This window comes from Aplidium turbinatum, chromosome 13 (assembly GCF_918807975.1).
Source record: "Aplidium turbinatum chromosome 13, kaAplTurb1.1, whole genome shotgun sequence".
NCBI classification, from domain to species: domain Eukaryota; kingdom Metazoa; phylum Chordata; class Ascidiacea; order Aplousobranchia; family Polyclinidae; genus Aplidium; species Aplidium turbinatum.
The window spans coordinates 16,912,969-16,931,701 of NC_137484.1; the positions used below are offsets into that span (position 1 = coordinate 16,912,969).

Here is an 18,733-nt window from a genome sequence, read left to right on the forward strand (position 1 = left end):
TCAGTGTTGATTTTGCTGGAATTTAGCAAGGAGCTGTAATGATGCTTCCACATCTCAGCAATTGCTTCAGGACCTTTTGCTCCACCAACATTTACAGGAAGAGAACTATTTTTGCAAGTAGATTTTTTTACCTTCTGCCAAAATGACTTTTGTGAGCTGTCCAAGTTGAGTGCTGAGGCAAGTGCATTAGCTCTATGTTGTTCAGAGGCATTTTTGCAACGGCGAAAGGCTTTTTTAAACTCCTTTCGTTTATTTTGCATCAACTCATACAGATAACCATTTCGTTGTTTCCCATGTTTCACCCACATGATGTAAGTTTCTCTGGCAATAGCATGAGCCTGCTTAACTTCATTATTCCAACCAGGGACAGAAAATCTATTGCATTTTTTCTTATCAACAAAGATTTGATCAGAAGCTGCTTTGAGAGCAGCAGTTATACTATTATAAAAAGAGTCTATTGAGGCAATATGAGAAGCATCTGAACAATGAGAATTATTGCATTCAATACTTTCAGTTGGTAAAAAAATTTTGGATAGATATTTTTTAGATTCCAGACCAAAGACATATTTTTGCTCAGAGGAGATACAGTTCCAATTGATCGTATTATGAGGAGAGACATTTGAAACTTCTTCAAGAACAGGTAGATTTGTACAAGAAAAGTACACAGAAAGTGGTCTATGATCCGAAGAGATGTAGTCATGCAGTATAGTCATTTTGGAAATTGATTGATGAACAGAAAAAGAGGTTAGGCAGTGATCAATCCAAGAAGTTGAGCCATGGCAATCACTTACATATGTGAAAGAGTCTCTAGGGAGCAGCTCTTCATCAGATATACAATAGCTGTGTTTCATACTAAAGGTTTTCAAAAAATTTCCAAATGCATTTGATTCTCCAGCATTGAAATCACCTAATATACAGAGATTAGAGTTGGCAAGGTTATCACACATAAATTGCAGACTGCTTAGATATTGTAAATAAGCATCTGTATTGGAAGTACTACAATAAGGTAAATACACATTAATGAAAGAAATTTTACAAGTAGAATGATCAACATCTAGACCAATAATAGTGGCATTTTCATTTTGGATGACAGAGGCCTGCAAGGATTTATCCCACAAGATGGCAGTACCACCATGTGGTCTTCCAACTAGAATACCAGACTCGTAGTCAATGTTAGAGATACCAAATCCATTGTGGGAATTACTGATAGTGGATAGAGACATCAGATTTTGCTTCGCAAGCCAGGTTTCCTGTAGAAATATGATGTGATAATCTTTGCATAACATTTTAACATCATGCAGGGATGAAGATAAACCCCTACAATTATAAGACACAACTTTTAAATCATTCAAATTGAACTTTTTTCTGTAATCTGCTTAGAGCCACTTGTTCCAGCTTCAATAGGGTTTGAAACAAATCTTTTCACCAAGGTATTTTTTGGCCAGTTGTCTAAGTTCAATGAATCCTTAAAAGCAATGCCACACAAGGAAACTCTGAAAGAGGCATAACTTGGGAATTTGGTTGCAAGTTTGACACAAGTAATTTTGCTTGCTTTTGGAAATTGACATTTCACAAATGATTCAATTTCCTCTGGCAAAGTGTCAGGATGAAGTCGAGAAATAAATACTTCTGCCGGTTTATTATAATTGGTAACTGTTTTGATGGAGCATGTTTCCACTTTCCAGCTTACCTACTTTAGGCCTTCTCTGTTTTTTGGTGACTTTTTTCCACTTGTTTTCAGCAACAACATTTTGTTTTGTTGATGTGGATGAAGGTTTCAGAGCCTGAGACTTTGTTGCAGTCAATTTTGTATTCTTGGCAGCTACAGAAGCAAAAGATTGAACCTCTACTATACCTTGAGCATTTTCAGGGCTAGGTAAGTCTACTGTACTTGTAGCACTTGGCTGTAAGCTGGGTAAAGCAGGTTTACCACAACCAACACTGTTATTTTTGAAAAGAGTTTTTATCTCACTCAATGAGGAGATGACATTTTCCAATGAGGTGTTATCCTTTTTCAGTAAGGCAACATCATGTTTCAGTGAAGCAATATCATTGCTCATTGAGGCAGCATCAACATTGCAAATATCCAGAGAAGGAAAATCAGTTGTTGCAGTCACAAAAGTTGGGGCAATGAAATCTTCTTTAGCAACTGCCATTTCATGTAGTACTTCTACCATGTCCTTTACAGTGTTGTCAGCTTTATCCTGACCCTTTCTCACTTTTTTCCTCAAGTGCTTTGGCCGAACATTGTCAGGGAAATGACTGAAAAGCAGTTCTTTTGCAGCTTCTATTTCCTCTTGGGGATAATGTGGAACAACTAGTTTGACCAGCATATCAATAGTCAAAGTTTTCATTATCTGATGTAAATACCAAAGAATGGGGGAAACAACTAGTTCTCCCATGCTACTACAAGAGCCAAAATTTTACAATTGAAGATTATTCACAGGTTAAACAAAATTAAGTCAATACTTATTCCAGAACCTTATTCAAATAGAATCAAATTCAAATCTTATTCAAATATAAATGTTTTTTTCAGGGTTGATCTCTAAGTGGTTTAAACCTGGTTTTAACCCGTCAAAACTAGGTTTAAACCGGTCTAAACTGGTCAAAACCCAGAAAAATATTTTTATGTAGTGAATGGTCGGCTACCTGGGCTATAGGCTATTTAGGAAATATGTATATTATAAAAGCAGTTGTGAGTTGTGACCATTTTGATATGCAGGCCTCGAAATAGCAGGCGGCCATGGCTGCCTGAACTTTCATTAATGGCCACCAATACCGACCTGTCAGGCAAAATTTGATGGCAAATGTTATTCATAAAAAAAAAATTTTGTTGGAATAAATTCTTGTACTTTAATTGGCTGTGCAAATTGTTCATCGTTCTACCAAGCATTTTTTGGTTCATCTTTAGGTTTGTTAGTTGTGCAACTAGCTTTATAAAAACGATAAGTTACAGAAAATTTATCCTGGGATTATTGAAGAATTAACAAATCCTGAAGGATCCTGAAGAATTAACAAACTTGGTCTGTGTTATGGCGAGTTACACCAAACCACCTGGGAAATCAGAAAGAGTTGCTCTTTTAGATGATTATGACGATGATGATGATTTCTTTTTGAAAGGACCTTCAACTGCTGCTGATAAGGTAACATATATTTATTTGATGTAGCTCAATCTCAATAGTAAGGCTGCTCTCAATATTTTTATTGAACTTTGTTGTATAATCGTAATGATAATGACCGTTGTTTTTTACAGGTGTGCTTTGCTTACAGCTCTTTATAATATAAATAATTTCAGCAGTCAGCACAGTATTATTTAATAAAACTTTAGTAAGGACAGAGATAGATGTCACCATTCATTTCTCTATGTTTTTATTTTAGGGTTGGGTATATCATTTCGTATGAAGACCCAGCTAGAAAAGCAGTCCTTTTTACATTGACTTAATAATAACAGACATTGAATCAATGCAAAAATAACTGATTTGCTGGTTTGGCATCACCTGCATTTAGCCTTATATTTGCTTACAAAATTGATGAAACTTGTATGCATAGCAATCCACTGATACACAATTGCCAATGCATGAACTGGAGGTGGAGGCCCACATAATTTTGATTCTAATTCTATTGAAAGATAAATTTACTTTGTATCAATTTGAGATATATAATATAATAGTTTTGAGAATCCAAATTGCCAAAGTGTAATCATTGAATCTCAAATCCTTGCAAAACTATTTTTCCATTAAAAAAGGACAAATCTCCTGTTACCAGATGCTTTTTGGATTTTCAGCACAAGTAGTTGAATCTAGTTCATTATTTGTATGGTAACAATAGCACAAAAGTAGCTGAAAGTATACACAAAGACTATATTTATCAACTAATACTCAAACTATTAACGTATATATATTTGCGATTTTCACTACTAACACACCGGGTCACCGGCCTCCAGTGAAATTTGAACCTTGCACATTGACATGACCTATTATGGAGCTGCCATGCTTGTATTTATTAATATGTATATTGTATATAGGTAAAACGCGTTAAAGGCCAAGTGAATGAAGTTATGGATGTTATGCAAACAAATATTGGTAAAGTTCTTGATCGTGGTGATAAGCTTGACGATTTACAAGTAAGTTGTTTTTCGTGGTGTTTTAATTATTGCCTTATGATTAAAGAAAATTCATTATAATACATTATGAATTGCGCACAAGAAAATTCATTATCTATTATTATCAGGGCTGTGAAGTCGGAGAAATTTTAACCTGACCAGAATCGGCCAGTTATAAACCGAGAAGTCGGAGTATATTTTTCGTCCGATTCCACACTCCTGATTATTATATTGCTGCTGGAGCTACCTTTCTATTCCTGACACATTTTTGATGAAAAATAATTGATGTGATGATAGCATGATATTTACTACCAGTACAGTACCCTACAGTAGCCTACTATCCTACCGCAATCAAAAGTGTTGATTATAAAGCTGTGGGGCATGACAATGACATGTAGGATGTTACTCATCTCTTTTGCAATGGATTGAGGTCTGTTTGTGAAAACATAATATTGATCAACTGTTGTAGCCAAGCTCGTAATGCTGACAGTTCCACCTAGTTATCAGCATAAAAGCAAACGTTAAGATTTGACATGTGATGTTGTTCAATTTAAATGCCGCTAATTGCGATGCAAATTTATTGTCATATTTGTACTTAGGACAAGTCGGAGTCTCTTGCTGATAGTGCAACAAGCTTTAACTCTAGGGCTGCAAGACTTCGCAAGCAGATGTGGTGGAAAAACTTTCGAGTGAAGTTGTTCATTGGTCTAGCACTTGTACTCATTCTTGTAATAATTATTCTTTCTGTGACACTGAGGTCAAAAGGAAGGTGAAAATGAAAAAGTTGCTGTATGGTATTTATCAATGTGCTCCCGCTACACAGAGATAAAGAAAGCAGTTTCGGTGCTGAAAAATGGTGACCGGTGATCAAGTCACAGGAAAAAAGTTGTGAAAACTAGGCCTAGGTATTGATTTCAATCACGATTTCAGTGCATTCAATTCAACTTTCTATTTGTTGTTTCTGAAGGGGGTTGTGAATTGTAATCGTTGTACTTTAACATGCTATGCAAGATATATACTTTATTTTTGCATTCTTGATTCTATGTAATTATTGATCAAAGCAAAATCTTTCTTAGAAGTTGGAGTGTTCCGCTAATACCAAGTATTTGATCGTAAAAATTACTTTTCGAAAATCCCCTCTTGACAATCCATCGACATATTCTGGGGATTAACAGCGCTGGGTTTCAAATGTGATGGATAATCAATAATCATCTACAGTATTTCCTAACCATTTTCCTGTGACTTGTGTGCCGAGATTCATGAGATGCATAAATTCCTTCTAATCATGCTGTGCTTTCCTCTCCACCTGTGCCACTTTGTAACCGGTGTTGTATCTAGAGTATAGTAATTAGTAAGGCTACTAATTTTTTGTCGTGTTGTATTTATCTACTGATGTATAACAATTGTTGGTTGTGCTTTGTGCAATCATACTGTTTTTATTGGTTCTATGATAAAGAACAATGAGTGAGAAAGGTCGGTTTGACGTAATAAATATCCTTCGAAAGCAGGTTACGTCATGGTGAGACGGCATGCTTGAAAGTGGACACGAAGATTGACTTACTCCAAGTCTTCACCACCTGGGATTACCGTAAACCGGATAACATATATTTATCTCACAAGTGAGCTTGATATTGTGAGATAAGTTTATCTCACAATTTAGCTTGATAGCGAAAAGTTGAATGCTGATAGTAGTGTATCATCAATCATCATGCAAATCTAGCTTTGTTTCCGCTAGTGGAGTGGCCGATTCTTACCTTGCGTCGATTGTCTTCACTGCTTTTCTCCTCTTTCTGTTCATCGCATCTTCCTCCTTCAGTCCGACCTTTTTTGCCTCGTTTATGTTCCTTTTAGGCGTCTCCGACCCCGTTTCCTTTTCTCATCCACCGCCTTTCGTTCCTCCCTCCTTAACCCATGCCCATACCATTTTACTGTATTTGCTCTTGCAAGTTGGTCTATAGTCTTCCTCTAGCATGTCCATCAATTCTTCAACCTTTTTCTTCCCCCTCACATTGTTCTCGCCGTTTCCTTTCCCGTTCTTCTCAAAATTGCCAGTTCACTCTTTAGTATTCACATCTCGCTACCGTACAATATTGCAGGCCGCACTGCTTTGATACCCCCTTTCCTTTATTTTCAACGAAAATTTTCTTCCATATCACACTTTTCCACATTCCTGGAACTTTGCATAATCCAATCTTGCCCTTGTCATAACTGCTTCGCATTAACCACTTCCATTTATCTAATCACCCAGATAGCAGAAGTCTATCACTGTTTCAATTTCACGACAGAAACCCTCATCGCGATCTTTAACCAAATCCCTTGATCACATATCTCACAAACAAAACTTCATGAAATTTACACAGTAAAAGATGATCGAAAAGTCACTGCGCACTTGTGTATTCAGCAAAATCACTACTATGCACTTTTCATGATTTTGTTAAATATAGTGATTTTTAGAGCGCTGTGTGATTTCATGACAACAAATGAACGTTTTGGTTTTTCATTTATGTTATCTTTAAGACATTCCGCCGTGGAGAAACCGGCGATGCTTTTTCATTTTCTATGTAATATTTTATTTAAAATTAACTTTAGGGACATGTGCAAGCCCAGTGTGCTGGCGGTAGGCTATGTATTGTACCAGCTGTGAGAGTATTGACACAAACGAAATTTTGATGCGATACCATATTGTTTATCCTAGCAACAATCATACACAAAACTATGCCGCATGTCATTGAAAGGATTTGTAGACTTGCGTATACCAGCTCCCAGTTTGGTTTCGAAAACTTTAACAAATCTTCTATACGCTATGCTTGGTGTATAGCCTACTGTGCAATAAACCAGTACAACAGAGATATCACTTGAGTACATTGCTTGTTTTTCATTTAAGTAAATGTTCAGTAGAAAGTTGTATAATATATGCCTATCACAAACTGTTTCTGCCATTTAACCCAGTCTTGACTTCATATTGTATTACGTCATTTGCATAATTTTATTCTATTTCTTATCGCGGTTGGGAACCAATGAAACGTCATTTAATCCGAGATCTCTCTCTGTAGGTATCATGGCTGATACAGCCCTCGATGTACAATGATGTTCCAGTTTGATCGATCTCGTGCGTCTTGCCAAATTTTAGTAGGGTTCTTGGTATGTGGTTGAAAATTGTGCAAAAATGTAAATCTTTGAGCTCCTCTTGACCGTTTTCCTAGTATTTTTCCACTTAAAGATAAATCTTCAAGTTCACCTTTCCTTATGATGTGACCCAAGAACTTCAGTTGCCGCATTTCTATAGATCTCATTATCTGCTGCTCCTGGCCCATCTGTTGGAGAACTGCTCTGTAGGTTCGAAAAGCTGTCCATGGAATTTTGAGTCCTTTTGACAATCCGAGATAATCGACAGTAAATAAGGTTCTTTGTCCTCCCCGAAGTCGGCAATTGGATGTGGAAGGTATTGGTTTATCATTCAATTGCAGTAGGCTACTGGTTCAATAAAAAGTTACCGCCTGCCGGTAGTCTACAAATTGTTTTTCCTTGGTTTCGTAAAGTCAAACAACAAGTCTGCTCCGATGGCTCAGTTGGTTAGCGCGTGACTTCGTGAACGAAGAAGCTTCAAAATCACACGGCACTGGTTCGATTCTCGGGATGTGCGCTTAAAGGCATACTAAATGAAAATTTCAAACGGGAATTAAGCATTAAAATGAGTAAACTGAACATTCAAGAATACATTTCACAAAAAATTACCAAAAAAAATTTGTTTTCAATGGCGCTGGTAAGGCCCAAAGTCCAATGTTTCATTTATTTTCATTTTTTTCAAAATGACCAAAAAGTGCAAACACTGCTCGAGAATACGTCACTAAAGACAGCAATAACAAAAGCCACGTTACCACATCTGATGTTTTGAGCAAACTGTCTGATGTTTTGATGTTGAAATGTGTTGTTTTGATGTACATACATACATAGCCTACAGTCAAATCCCCAGCAGTAACAATTGTTGCGCGATTAGCTGATTGCTATAGTCTTTAGTGACGTAACTGTACGGTTGCACGCTTCGCTGCTCAGGCCAAATCTCGTTTTGAAAGCTCTGACAAAAGCACGCGCACAATGGTGGTCAGACCGCAATGGGGCAAAATTTTATTGAAAATCGTTTTATGGTAGCATGTTAAACACAAAGAACGTGGAAAATCGCCAAGTCAGGTTTTTCCTTTAGTATCCCTTTAAGCAACGCACGTTGAGGACTGCTCTCCATTTAGCGGCACTTAGGCTAGTGGTTGGCATAATTCCCTGGCAACAGCAGTTCAATAATCGGAAACTCCACTCTGTTAATCTCGGTAACCGGTCCTGCGTCAAAAGCCTCTCCAAGTATGCGAAACTTCCAGGAATAACCAATCAAGGCTTTGTCAGTCCGAGAATAAAGATTCAAAACAAACCAAGGCTAGGGTTGAAGTAAGGCATAAAGAGCCCCTTTACCGAAAACGTTGGTTGGTTTTTGAGTCTTCACTTTTGAACGGAAAAAGTTTACTAACCTGTAGTGGCGTAACCAGATCAATGTTACAGGGGGTCAAGACTTTTTCCACTAGGAGACGCATGTCCAGTGAGATCGATTATGACGTCATAAGGAATGTCAACAAGACATTTATCGACTCGAGCTGGAGAGCACCTAAATTTGAATTCTATACAGAAAAGTGCAATTAAAGATCACATTTTCTCATGTACAGAATGCAAAAACAACCTTTCTATATCAGGCAATTTAAGGTCATGTCCAGAGGTAGGTCTGAGTATCAAACCAAGATCTTAGAAGCCTTGTACGTAAAACGTAACAATCCACCTTTGAACAGACAATTGCGTGCTTGCGGCTCATCTTTCTTGCTCTGTGTATTTTAAAATTAGTTTTTTCGCACCTTGCCTTTCTATCACATCATGTGATCTGTTCAACACCTTTTGATGCAGTTACCTGTGAGGCTATGATTCTCGTAGAGCCGGGCTTCCCGATTCGTTTATCACCCCGCACCCCATAGGATTGATGAAGCCAATCTCGCACCCCCTGTTTTGAAGCGGAGTGGTTTTGAGAAAAAATTCAAAATACGTACAAAAACAACCCAGAAAAGCAGCTCGCAGGCCTTTATATGGCTAACGAATAGGAAAAAGGGCAGCCTTCAACAGCGCAATCACACAAAATGCCAAAGCTAATAAATAACACAAACTGAGAACACAATGGCGATAATCAAGCTCTTTCTTTACTCCTGCCTCTTTGCAATTATCTGTTTGACTAGTAGCCTGACTAGTGACTAGTAGCTGACACTTTCCCTTTCGTAAGTCAATCCACAGTCTAACAACTCTACAACGTGCTCACTTAAAACGCGTTCTTTCCCAATGTGTACGATAAGAAATTGTCAACTATGAGCAAATTGCTGACACAATAGGCTAATAACTCATTATCCCGCCACCCATCAAGTGACGTTTGGACCACAGCCTTTTTATTATCAGCAACTTGTCAGGTGGTATTTTCTTGTGCATTATGCTGTATAGTGTATAGGCCAACATAGAATGCTCTGAGAGATAATCACCACCTCCCTCGTTAAACAAAATCTATCTCTATATACGCCATACAGTATAGCTCTTCTTCCTCGGTGGATTCTCGCACCCCTAGCAACAGCTACTCGCACCCCCAGGGGGTGCGAGCACCCCCAATCGGGAAGCCCTGTCGTAGAGCCTACATCGTTGAGTTTGAGCTAGCCAGAAGTAGGCTACTGTGCAATTAATTAGACGAGCTAATGTACTGCACTATGAAAATAATATGGTCTACGAAATTACAATGAAAAACTGTTTTCCTTGATTAACGTTTTATCAGCTGCATTTCTACAGCAAATTTTATAGGGGGTGTCAATTGCTCCTCCCTTGGTTACGTCACTGCTAACCTGGCAGCTTCGCATATTTGTAGAGGCTCTGACGCAGGCTCGGCTACCGAGATTGGCAGAGAGAAGTTTCTTACTATCAAGGTGTTGTTGTTTGTGAATTATTCCATCCTTTAGGTGTCGTCGCTGAACGGAGAGTAGTCCTTAAAATGAGTTTTCAAAGTACATAACCCTGAACCCATGACCAAGACGGGGCAAAGGGGCCATGCTCTCCCCTAAATTTTAACTGATTTAATTAAAAAATCAATTCCATTAAAGTGCCTCTGACAGGTAAATAAATTCGCTAAATTTACCCAAGATACCAAAAAGATGACATTAACAAACTTCCCTGACCAGCAAATCGTAAAAAATATCAACAGGCTACTAAGTTACACGCTTGCAAACTTTCGTTGACATCGGCGAATCTGGCACTCATTCAATTGCGAAAATAAAAACGGCAACACCGCTGTGACGTCACAGTAAGCGAGAAGGATACATTCTTTCTCTGTGATGACTTGGTAAAGTATGGTACGGCTACTGCAAAACGTGAATGTGTGGGGCTCTGTTGGTCTAAAGAATGTGCAAATTAAGAATTACCGAAATGAAAAAGTGAACTTATTATTACTATCAGGTTTCGATCAAATAGGTTGAGTTTACTTTTATCAAACAGCATCTCAATTCAATTGAAATCGCAGTTTCATAGGGCTACAATTTTCACACTTTTTTATTTGTCCTAATCTGGCTATAGCCATTTGCAGTGTAACAACAGTATCTCACAAACAGTACCTTTAATTTACGGTTGAGGCAATGCCTACAAATTGCTGTTTATGTGACATTGTCAGTGACAAAGACCGTGTGCTTTTTTCCCCACTTTCCCACAAAACAAGGTACGGTAATGAGAAGAAAATGGTCAAAGTTTTCTTCAAGTGTTCGAAAGTGGGATGGGCCATACAAAACTAGTCTTATATGTTCACTTCACTGAAGATGATTTTGTTAATACCACTCAAGTAAAAATGCCTACAGGCATGTGTTGGAGTGTATACTACAAGGTGATGCTCTCGGAAGCAACAACCGTATTGTGATGCCGTCATGCATTGTTTGGCGAATCCGAAACAATTTTCCAGATCCAGACGGCCGTTACACAGGATTTCAATGGCCAACTGAAGGCACATTATGAGAGAGAGAGAGAACTTTTATTTATTTTTGAATAGTGATGATGAAATATGAATGATGATTCGTACGATTTCTTCATTTTTCACTTCAAGTATATTTTATGTTTTGTAGGAACGTATCCAGTACAGTTTTATTAAACTGCAAACAACAATAAATCTTCGAAAAAAGCAACCGCTTGTACCAACTCCGACCAAACTGTGATCCACCAATTACATCTAGGAAGCGTTTGTTTCATCTGTTGCTAACGACGTCCACTTAGGATGACCTAATACCACCAAAGTCGTCTCGGAGCAGTGAAATATGGAGTTTCACCTGTGGTGGCGCTGCGGAGCAGTCGTTTGATTAAATTACGCCCTAACCAGTCGAGCTACGAGGTTAAGATTAAAAAGTTCGCTAAGTGTAATTCTGCGCTAGGAAATGCTTTAAAAAGTTACTATACTTGGATCCAACCTGTCAGGGGCACTTTAAATATTTTTGCCCATCTCTCTGGGATAAGAGTGGATTTCCCAAAACTTGTTGGGCAGGGCTTTAGGCCAAGGTAGCCAACATTAATAACAATGTCATGTCACTTGATTGGTGAACAAACATGCATTGGCAATTTATGTCATCGTGGCGTTACGCGCAACAACCTCTGAGACTTACAGTAGAGGTCTTTCTTGGTTGGTTTTGAATCTTTATCCTCGGACTGACAGTCTTGATTGGTTATTCCTGGTAGTATCGCATACTTGTAGAGGCTCTTGACACATGGTCGAATGCAAGAAACGAGTCAAGACACTGCTCAGCGATGCCTTCTGATTTCCTCTGAAGATAAATCGAGTTGTTAGGCTAGGCTACTGGCCTTGTTGGCGGAAGCGACGAATCAACTTTTAATTGCGGTGTTAGGCCTATTTGCTAATAATGTAAATATTTATCATGTTTTAGTTCAAAATGTATTTTATATTGATAAAAGCTAGCTAGCCTACTTATTTTTTAAATGACTAAATTATAGTTTGCCAATTCAGCAGTTTTTGTCGAAATAAGCAAAATATTCAGTTAAAAATTTTGGCTCCCACATAATTTTAGGCTGGCTACGTCACTAGGCTACCAGCACTGCTTGATCTCGCGGGCACTCAACTATCGAAAAAGCAACCCAAACATCTAACAAATCATTTGTTCATTATCTTTTTGTGACATTGGTTTTGAATCTTTATCCTCGGACTGACAAAGCCTTGATAGGTTATTCCTGGTAGTTTTCGCATACTTGTAGAATGTAGAGGCTCTTGACGCAGAACCGGTTACCGAGATTGGCAGCGAAGTTTTCCGGTTGTTGACGAAGAATTATTACATTAAAGATATTGCAAAATTTTACGAAATTATCTGCTATTTTATTTTTAGAAATGCATGCAGTTTAGCAGCATGGTTGTTGTTAGCTTCACAAAAATGTAGACACCAACGCATGTTTTAACCTGATGCTTCGGGTTCACTGTGATAATAACGTTTTCACTAGCTTTCGGAATATAATTCCCTCGTCGTAGTATGACGAATCGTCATTTGAGAAGTGACTTTTCTTTCCGTAGTCCAGATGTTTCATGAGATGGCACCAACACACTAAAAAATTCATCCTCTGAGTCATAACTGGTGTTATTCTTGTGGGGCTATCAACGTGGCTTGATGTTTCCCGCAATAGTCCAATGATTTCTCTCTTGATTTCTTTCATGCATTGTTTCCATAAAAAACCTCCCAAAACGAGTCATTTTTATTTTACTTTAAATAGGAAAGTAGCGGGAGTGCGACTGATGGAAATGTAGCGCCTCTCCGCTACATTGGAAAAAAAGTAGCGCCCTATTGCCGCCTCTGCTGGTTTCTATAAGTGAGGCATTTAGGGCTCGCCTTGATAGGCTACTTTTAAGTTCCGCAAGCAATTGCAAGATCAGCTTGGAATTACCAGATCCCGGCACGTATAGTAGGGTGGAGTGAAACATGGGGTTAAAAATTTAAGTTGATAGAATTAATCTGTAATAGTTACTAAAACTTGTGATATGGTAAAGGTATTCACATGCTGAAATATTTTCGATTTTTATCAACGTTTAAGTCTGCCGCAAGTCGATTGAAGTTTTCTCTGGTATTTTGGAGCGATGACGTCATCTAAATTAGCAGTCGTCACTTTTATCTAACTGCTACCTTCGGTACTTCTATCTAACAATATCAGAGTTATAAATTACACATAAATCGTTGCAACGCAGTGGAAAATACGTCTTGTAGAACGCTTGTTGCATGTAGGCCTATATTATCAACTGACAAGAAAAAATACAGATTTTAAGACATTTTCTTCAAATTTCAGTTCCTATCACAAGTTCATAAGCACAGTTTAAGAAAGTATGTGCAATAAAGGTAAAGCAAACTACAGTAGAAAAATGTTTTTCTTAATATAACAATGGTGAGATTTCGTTTGCCTGTTTACTTTTGATCCAATACAAATATTGTAAAATCAGCTTATACATTTATACAATGCATGGGCGTTGGCAGAAAATTTGCAGAGGGGCAAGCATTTTTCAAGCCAAATTTAATCTTGTGAGCTGCAACGAGTGCAACGTAGCTAAGTATATTTATGAAATGTAAGGTAAATTTGGGCGGCACGAGCGAAAACGTTGCAATTAAAGATATTTTCAAGGCATAGCCTACTTAGATATAATTTCGGGCCGAAAGAGCGAAAAAATTGTTCTGGAAAAATGTTAGTTTACTTCGAAGAAAATTAGATGAAAAAGACATTGTCGCCCGAAGGTAAGAAATATTTTTGAAATATTGTTTTCATAAAGAAAGAAACGTTTATAAGACCCAAATCCTGGGAAACAAGTGCCCTCTCTGCCGACTTCCATGAGCTCAAATCTCATTAAGCACTCCATTTGCCAAAAATTCCCGTTTTGTATTGAATACAGGCATTTCTAATCTTGACTACTGCAGTCTACTTCGAATGAATCCGTCCCGTTGTTTCTGCACACACACCGCAGATGCTGCTTCAGTAACGAAGCGCACAGCCCCTTCCACGGCTTGCGTGTGACACAAATAGCTAGGAAATTCAAACTCTGGAGCTGCAGCATCGTCAATAAAGGACATTAACAGACTATCCGGTATGTCTCGAGTTAGCGGTAGTTCATATCTCTCTGTATGCTGCCAATCGATCAGTTCAAAGTATTCGTTTGCTTCAAAGTTCAAGAGTGGAACTTTGAAGAGACAAATGGAATCTCCATGACTTTGTTTTCTAGCAGCAAGTATTCTTCGCAGTGCCAATTTTCTGATGAGCAGACGTTCATCTACCAACATGCACAGCAATAAGTTCTCTTGGTGAGCAAATCGAAGGCATTTCGGTTGATAACAGGTTCAACTATTGCTTTTAGTTCAGCGCCGACTTTTTAACTAGTACGTGAAGCAGATGTTTAGCTCCTTTAGTACAAGAAGGATGCATTTTCACTGCAAACCACGTGGGAGCATATACCTTGGCAATGTACTCTACCAACGCTCTCAGATTTTCAAAGGGATTCTTTTGTGAAACATAAAGCCTCAAAATGCGATTGGCTGTTGTCAGCCATCTGGAGTGATTCATCTTTCCTGGATTACGATAGGCAAGCTTGGCATCACAACGCCCCGAGCTCATTGCTTTACAGATGTCATACAAGTATTGCTGGTGAAGGCAGTCGAATATCAACAGCCTCAAACTCAGCGACTGGCATACTGTCACAGTCTTCAAATTTTTTTACCAATGGAGCCAGAAAAACTTTGTGGACCAGATGTAACTTCATCAAGATAATGCATTAAGTGCCTCAGTGGTAGGCAAGGGCGTCCGCAGGTTTTCGGTTAGGGGGGGGTCAAGGTGGGTTCACTCTGCCCTTTCGGCCGAATGCAAATTTTTTTTGAAAATTTGACTATTACACCATCCAGACAATTTATCAGTGTTTACATTTCTACTGATTTTTATCAAAATTGGTCAGAGCAAAAATTATCAGAGTTATATAATCGTTTTATTGCGTACTATTATCGTGCTCAAGTGAACCTTGCGTAATGTGTAATATATACATTTGGGGTAAAAATGCACTTTGTTTTGTCATAACTGTGTGGTTTCCGCAGCGACCGACTGCTAGTAAGGCTAATAGTTCCAAGAAGAGATAGTAAAGGAAGGTAAGAACAGAGAAAAAAAAGCATTTCAATTACGCGATGGTATTTAGGAGTCTATATAATCTTTAAAACCATACACAGAAAAAAGTTATGAGTTGTGATTATATCAACAGCAAATTTGAAAATTAGCGTCAAGTATTCAGAGCAAATAGCCTACTGGTGGCACCAGTGAGGAATACTATCGCCGCTCCATTTACGTTCCTTACATGGACTCTTTACTCCAGTCTCTGAAAAGCCGCTTCTCAGAGACGAACATGCCGGCATTCATGTTATACCGACTGCATCCAGATCCAGCGCTGATGGAGAAAATTGACCGTTCAGACTACAAAGCCCTGGTCAAAACCATACACCAATTCTACAACTTTGACAATTTTTAGCGTCGTGGTATGACATAACCATAAAAGGAAAATTTCCTCAGTCCGAAAACCAGGAAGAATTGGAATTTGTGGACTTGGTGAAAACTATGAAACTTTTTCCAGCTGTACGTCAAGCGATGATAACATTACTGACCCTCCCCGCCACTACTTGTACGGTAGAAAGATCATTCAGCACAATGAGGGGGGTCAAAACATGGCTCAGATCAACTATGTCTGACGACAGGCTATCCGGGCTGTGTATGATGAGTGTCCACAGAAGCCGAATAAACTCGGACAAAATTTGTTCATCCAAAAAGTCATCGAAAAATTCGGCAAAGACCCACGTCGACTTCACTTTTTATTCAAGAACTGATTAACTAAACTGGTGGCTGATTGTTCTTTTCTGTATGATTCAATGTTACGTGCAGCTTCATTGAATTCACGAAATACGAGATGATTTTATTTGAAACTGTGAATTATCCTTCTTCAGATATATGTGAGATAAAGCCAGTGCCCGCACTAGTAATGTGGTTCTAAGAGTACAGGAGCTCAAGTTGTCGAATTTTGCGATTACGGGTAGCTCGTATAGGTGTCTTCGTAAATTAATAGAGGAAGTGGGATACTCACGAAGAAGGGTGATGATCATAATCGGAGAGCTTGACCAGCCAGTCATCACTCGTATCACCTTCACCCCTCCCCCTTCAGAAAATTGCCTATTTTTGCATGTTCTCGCTTTTTCATTTTTCATCCAACAATTTTCCAGGGGGGGTCAGCTGACCCCATTTGCCCCTATGTGCGGACGCCCTTGGTGGTAGGCTAATTCATTAAAATGCAACAGACATACAATGGTAGCCTACAAACCGCTGCAATGGCCTTTTCTTTGGTTCTTATAATGGTTCTTTGCGTATTCACGATTATGTTGCTTAAATGGACTAATTGAATCGTAACAAATATCCTCTATGAAGTCACATGCGATAGTTTTGCTGTGGGAAAAATTCTGAAGCAGATCGTGATATTTACTCTGCTGGTCCATTGTAATCTTAAACTTGCTTGCGGCAGATGTAAACTTTATTTTAAAACGCTGAAATTTGCAAAGCTAATTAGTCAAGCCACACTACAACTTTTAATCGCTATTACAGATACGCAGGCATTAACAATAACTTACATTATTATCAATCTCAGTGTCAGCCTCAGGACTTCGTCGACAATTGAGTAGTCTCAAAAAAATTTGTGAAAATGCCTAGATTGAGCTGGCGAGGGTGTCTAACTCCAGAGGCGTGTCTAACTCCAGTACTTCCACAAACACATAAATTACTGATGGGTAGTGTAGTGTAGTGAGTGTTCAAAAGAAATTGTACCACTCGGCTTTAACGTAACCACTTTGTTTCTTACTAAAAAAAATTTAATGCATCATTTTGGCGTCTTCAGTTTCATGTTGTATTGTGGTAACATATCATTTAGGTTATATTTAACGTATAAGGATAGTTTGTTTATAAGTTGAATTAAGATGAAGGCTGTCTAATTGCTTGATGAAATTTCTATCTATCTAATTTATCTAGTTTGGCTATCTGACTCCATGAAATAATTTCCACACAATTATTGTTATTCGAATTATAATTTTAAGTTATCAGAAGGTGTTCGTATAATGTTGTAGGTCTATAACACAAGCTGAATTTAAACATTACAGAATAGTGAAATTGCAGAACAGTAGAACATTATCACGAATTATTACATTTTAAGTAAACAATCAATTTAATGTTTTTTGAGAGCTGAACTGGTCTAACTGAGCTGGTTTGATGTGAGCTAGTCCGATTTGATAGAGCTCTCGTCAAAGGACGAACAAACCATTTTATTGTGTGCGCCCTTTTTTCTATTTTCTTTGGGAGCAGTTGCATGGAAAATTACAGAAACTTTAGTAAAAGGAAGGAAAACTTATACGATGAAATAATGGATCGCTACAGAGGCCCCCCCAAATTTGGGCTAAATTGGAACCAAGGGTACCAAGTTTAGTTCAAATTTAAGGAGTTAAAACGTTAACACAATTTTAACAGACATAGTACAAATTAAGTATGTTTAGTGTTTATGATAATAATGTGGTGTTGTGTTTGTGATATCGTGTCGCGAAGTGATTCTGCGTGGTTTCACCGCCTTCCGCAAAGGAATGTCTGAGTTTGTGCCGTATAAGAAGAGTCCACCGCATAAAAGAATTGGTTGTTTTGTTTGTGAGCGCCGTTGCAAATCGTAGCAGGCATTCGTTGTTTGTCTGACTTTTTCTGTTGAAAAGCAGACCATGCCGATTGACTTGATACAAATGAAGCCTTGTCTTGCTTTTTGCTTGCTAGAGATCATCGCAGCTGGAGATCATTGACGTCGTCATAGCATTTAATTGTTGGCATTTGGCTTTTTGTGTTCGTTGAGAGGCGCTAGAGAGTCGAGTGCAGGTGGCTCTGGAGCAATTTTTTGTTTCAGGCGGCAGTACGCATAATCACGTCCTTCTGTTGTTAATGAATATGATGCAAGATTTCTGAAAAAGGCAAAGCAAATTGATTACAAGTTCAACTTTGAAATATTTAGCGACTTGGTTTATAAGTCGACCTGTACGAAATGTAAAGATACGATTTGAAAGGCAAACAAAACTAATTAAAACAAAAGAACATAGGCATCGACAGGTCTAAATACCATTCACAAAATCGTAAATGTTCATAAGTTTGAACAGTCGTTCAGCAACTGCAAACAAAACACAGAAATAAAAAAAGATACAGTACATGAGTCAAAACCATGCGGTTGTTTCATGCAGTATGGAAAGTAATGTTTCGTGGGCATATGCATGCTTGCCCAACATAGGTTAAATAGGTTAGTAACATGCCATGCCAACCGTTAGATGCGCGCATTTGCATGCCACTCGCAGTCATATTCAAGCATACACAATAAACAAAAACGCTTAGCAGACAACTTATACAGAGAGAAAGGTTGAAATTGACAACCACTAGGTCTGCATTGGAAAGAATGCAGACAGTTGCAGAAAAAGACAACGATTTCGTATTAATGCAATATTTGCATTTTTCCTG

General features: G+C 38.3%; 1 protein-coding gene across 5 annotated transcripts; it reads left to right on the top strand.

Moving 5' to 3' along the window:
• Positions 1-2,917: 2,917 nt before the first annotated feature.
• LOC145782013 (vesicle-associated membrane protein 4-like) lies at positions 2,918-8,748 on the top strand. 5 transcript variants are annotated; one of them, XR_014290810.1, is made up of 5 exons: positions 2,918-3,143; positions 4,025-4,123; positions 4,702-5,721; positions 7,156-7,243; positions 7,389-7,594. XR_014290810.1 is itself a non-coding variant. In XM_082593742.1 (4 exons), exons 1-4 carry the CDS (start codon positions 3,033-3,035, stop codon positions 5,623-5,625), a joined length of 315 nt encoding a protein of 104 aa, XP_082449868.1. In that variant the 5' UTR covers positions 2,918-3,032; the 3' UTR covers positions 5,626-7,594. The 5 variants fall into 5 exon arrangements, 2 of the variants coding, with proteins under 2 accessions (XP_082449868.1, XP_082449867.1); XR_014290808.1 differs by adding an exon at positions 8,651-8,748 and having other exon boundaries at positions 4,702-7,544; XR_014290809.1 differs by having other exon boundaries at positions 4,702-7,243.
• Positions 8,749-18,733: the final 9,985 nt, after the last annotated feature.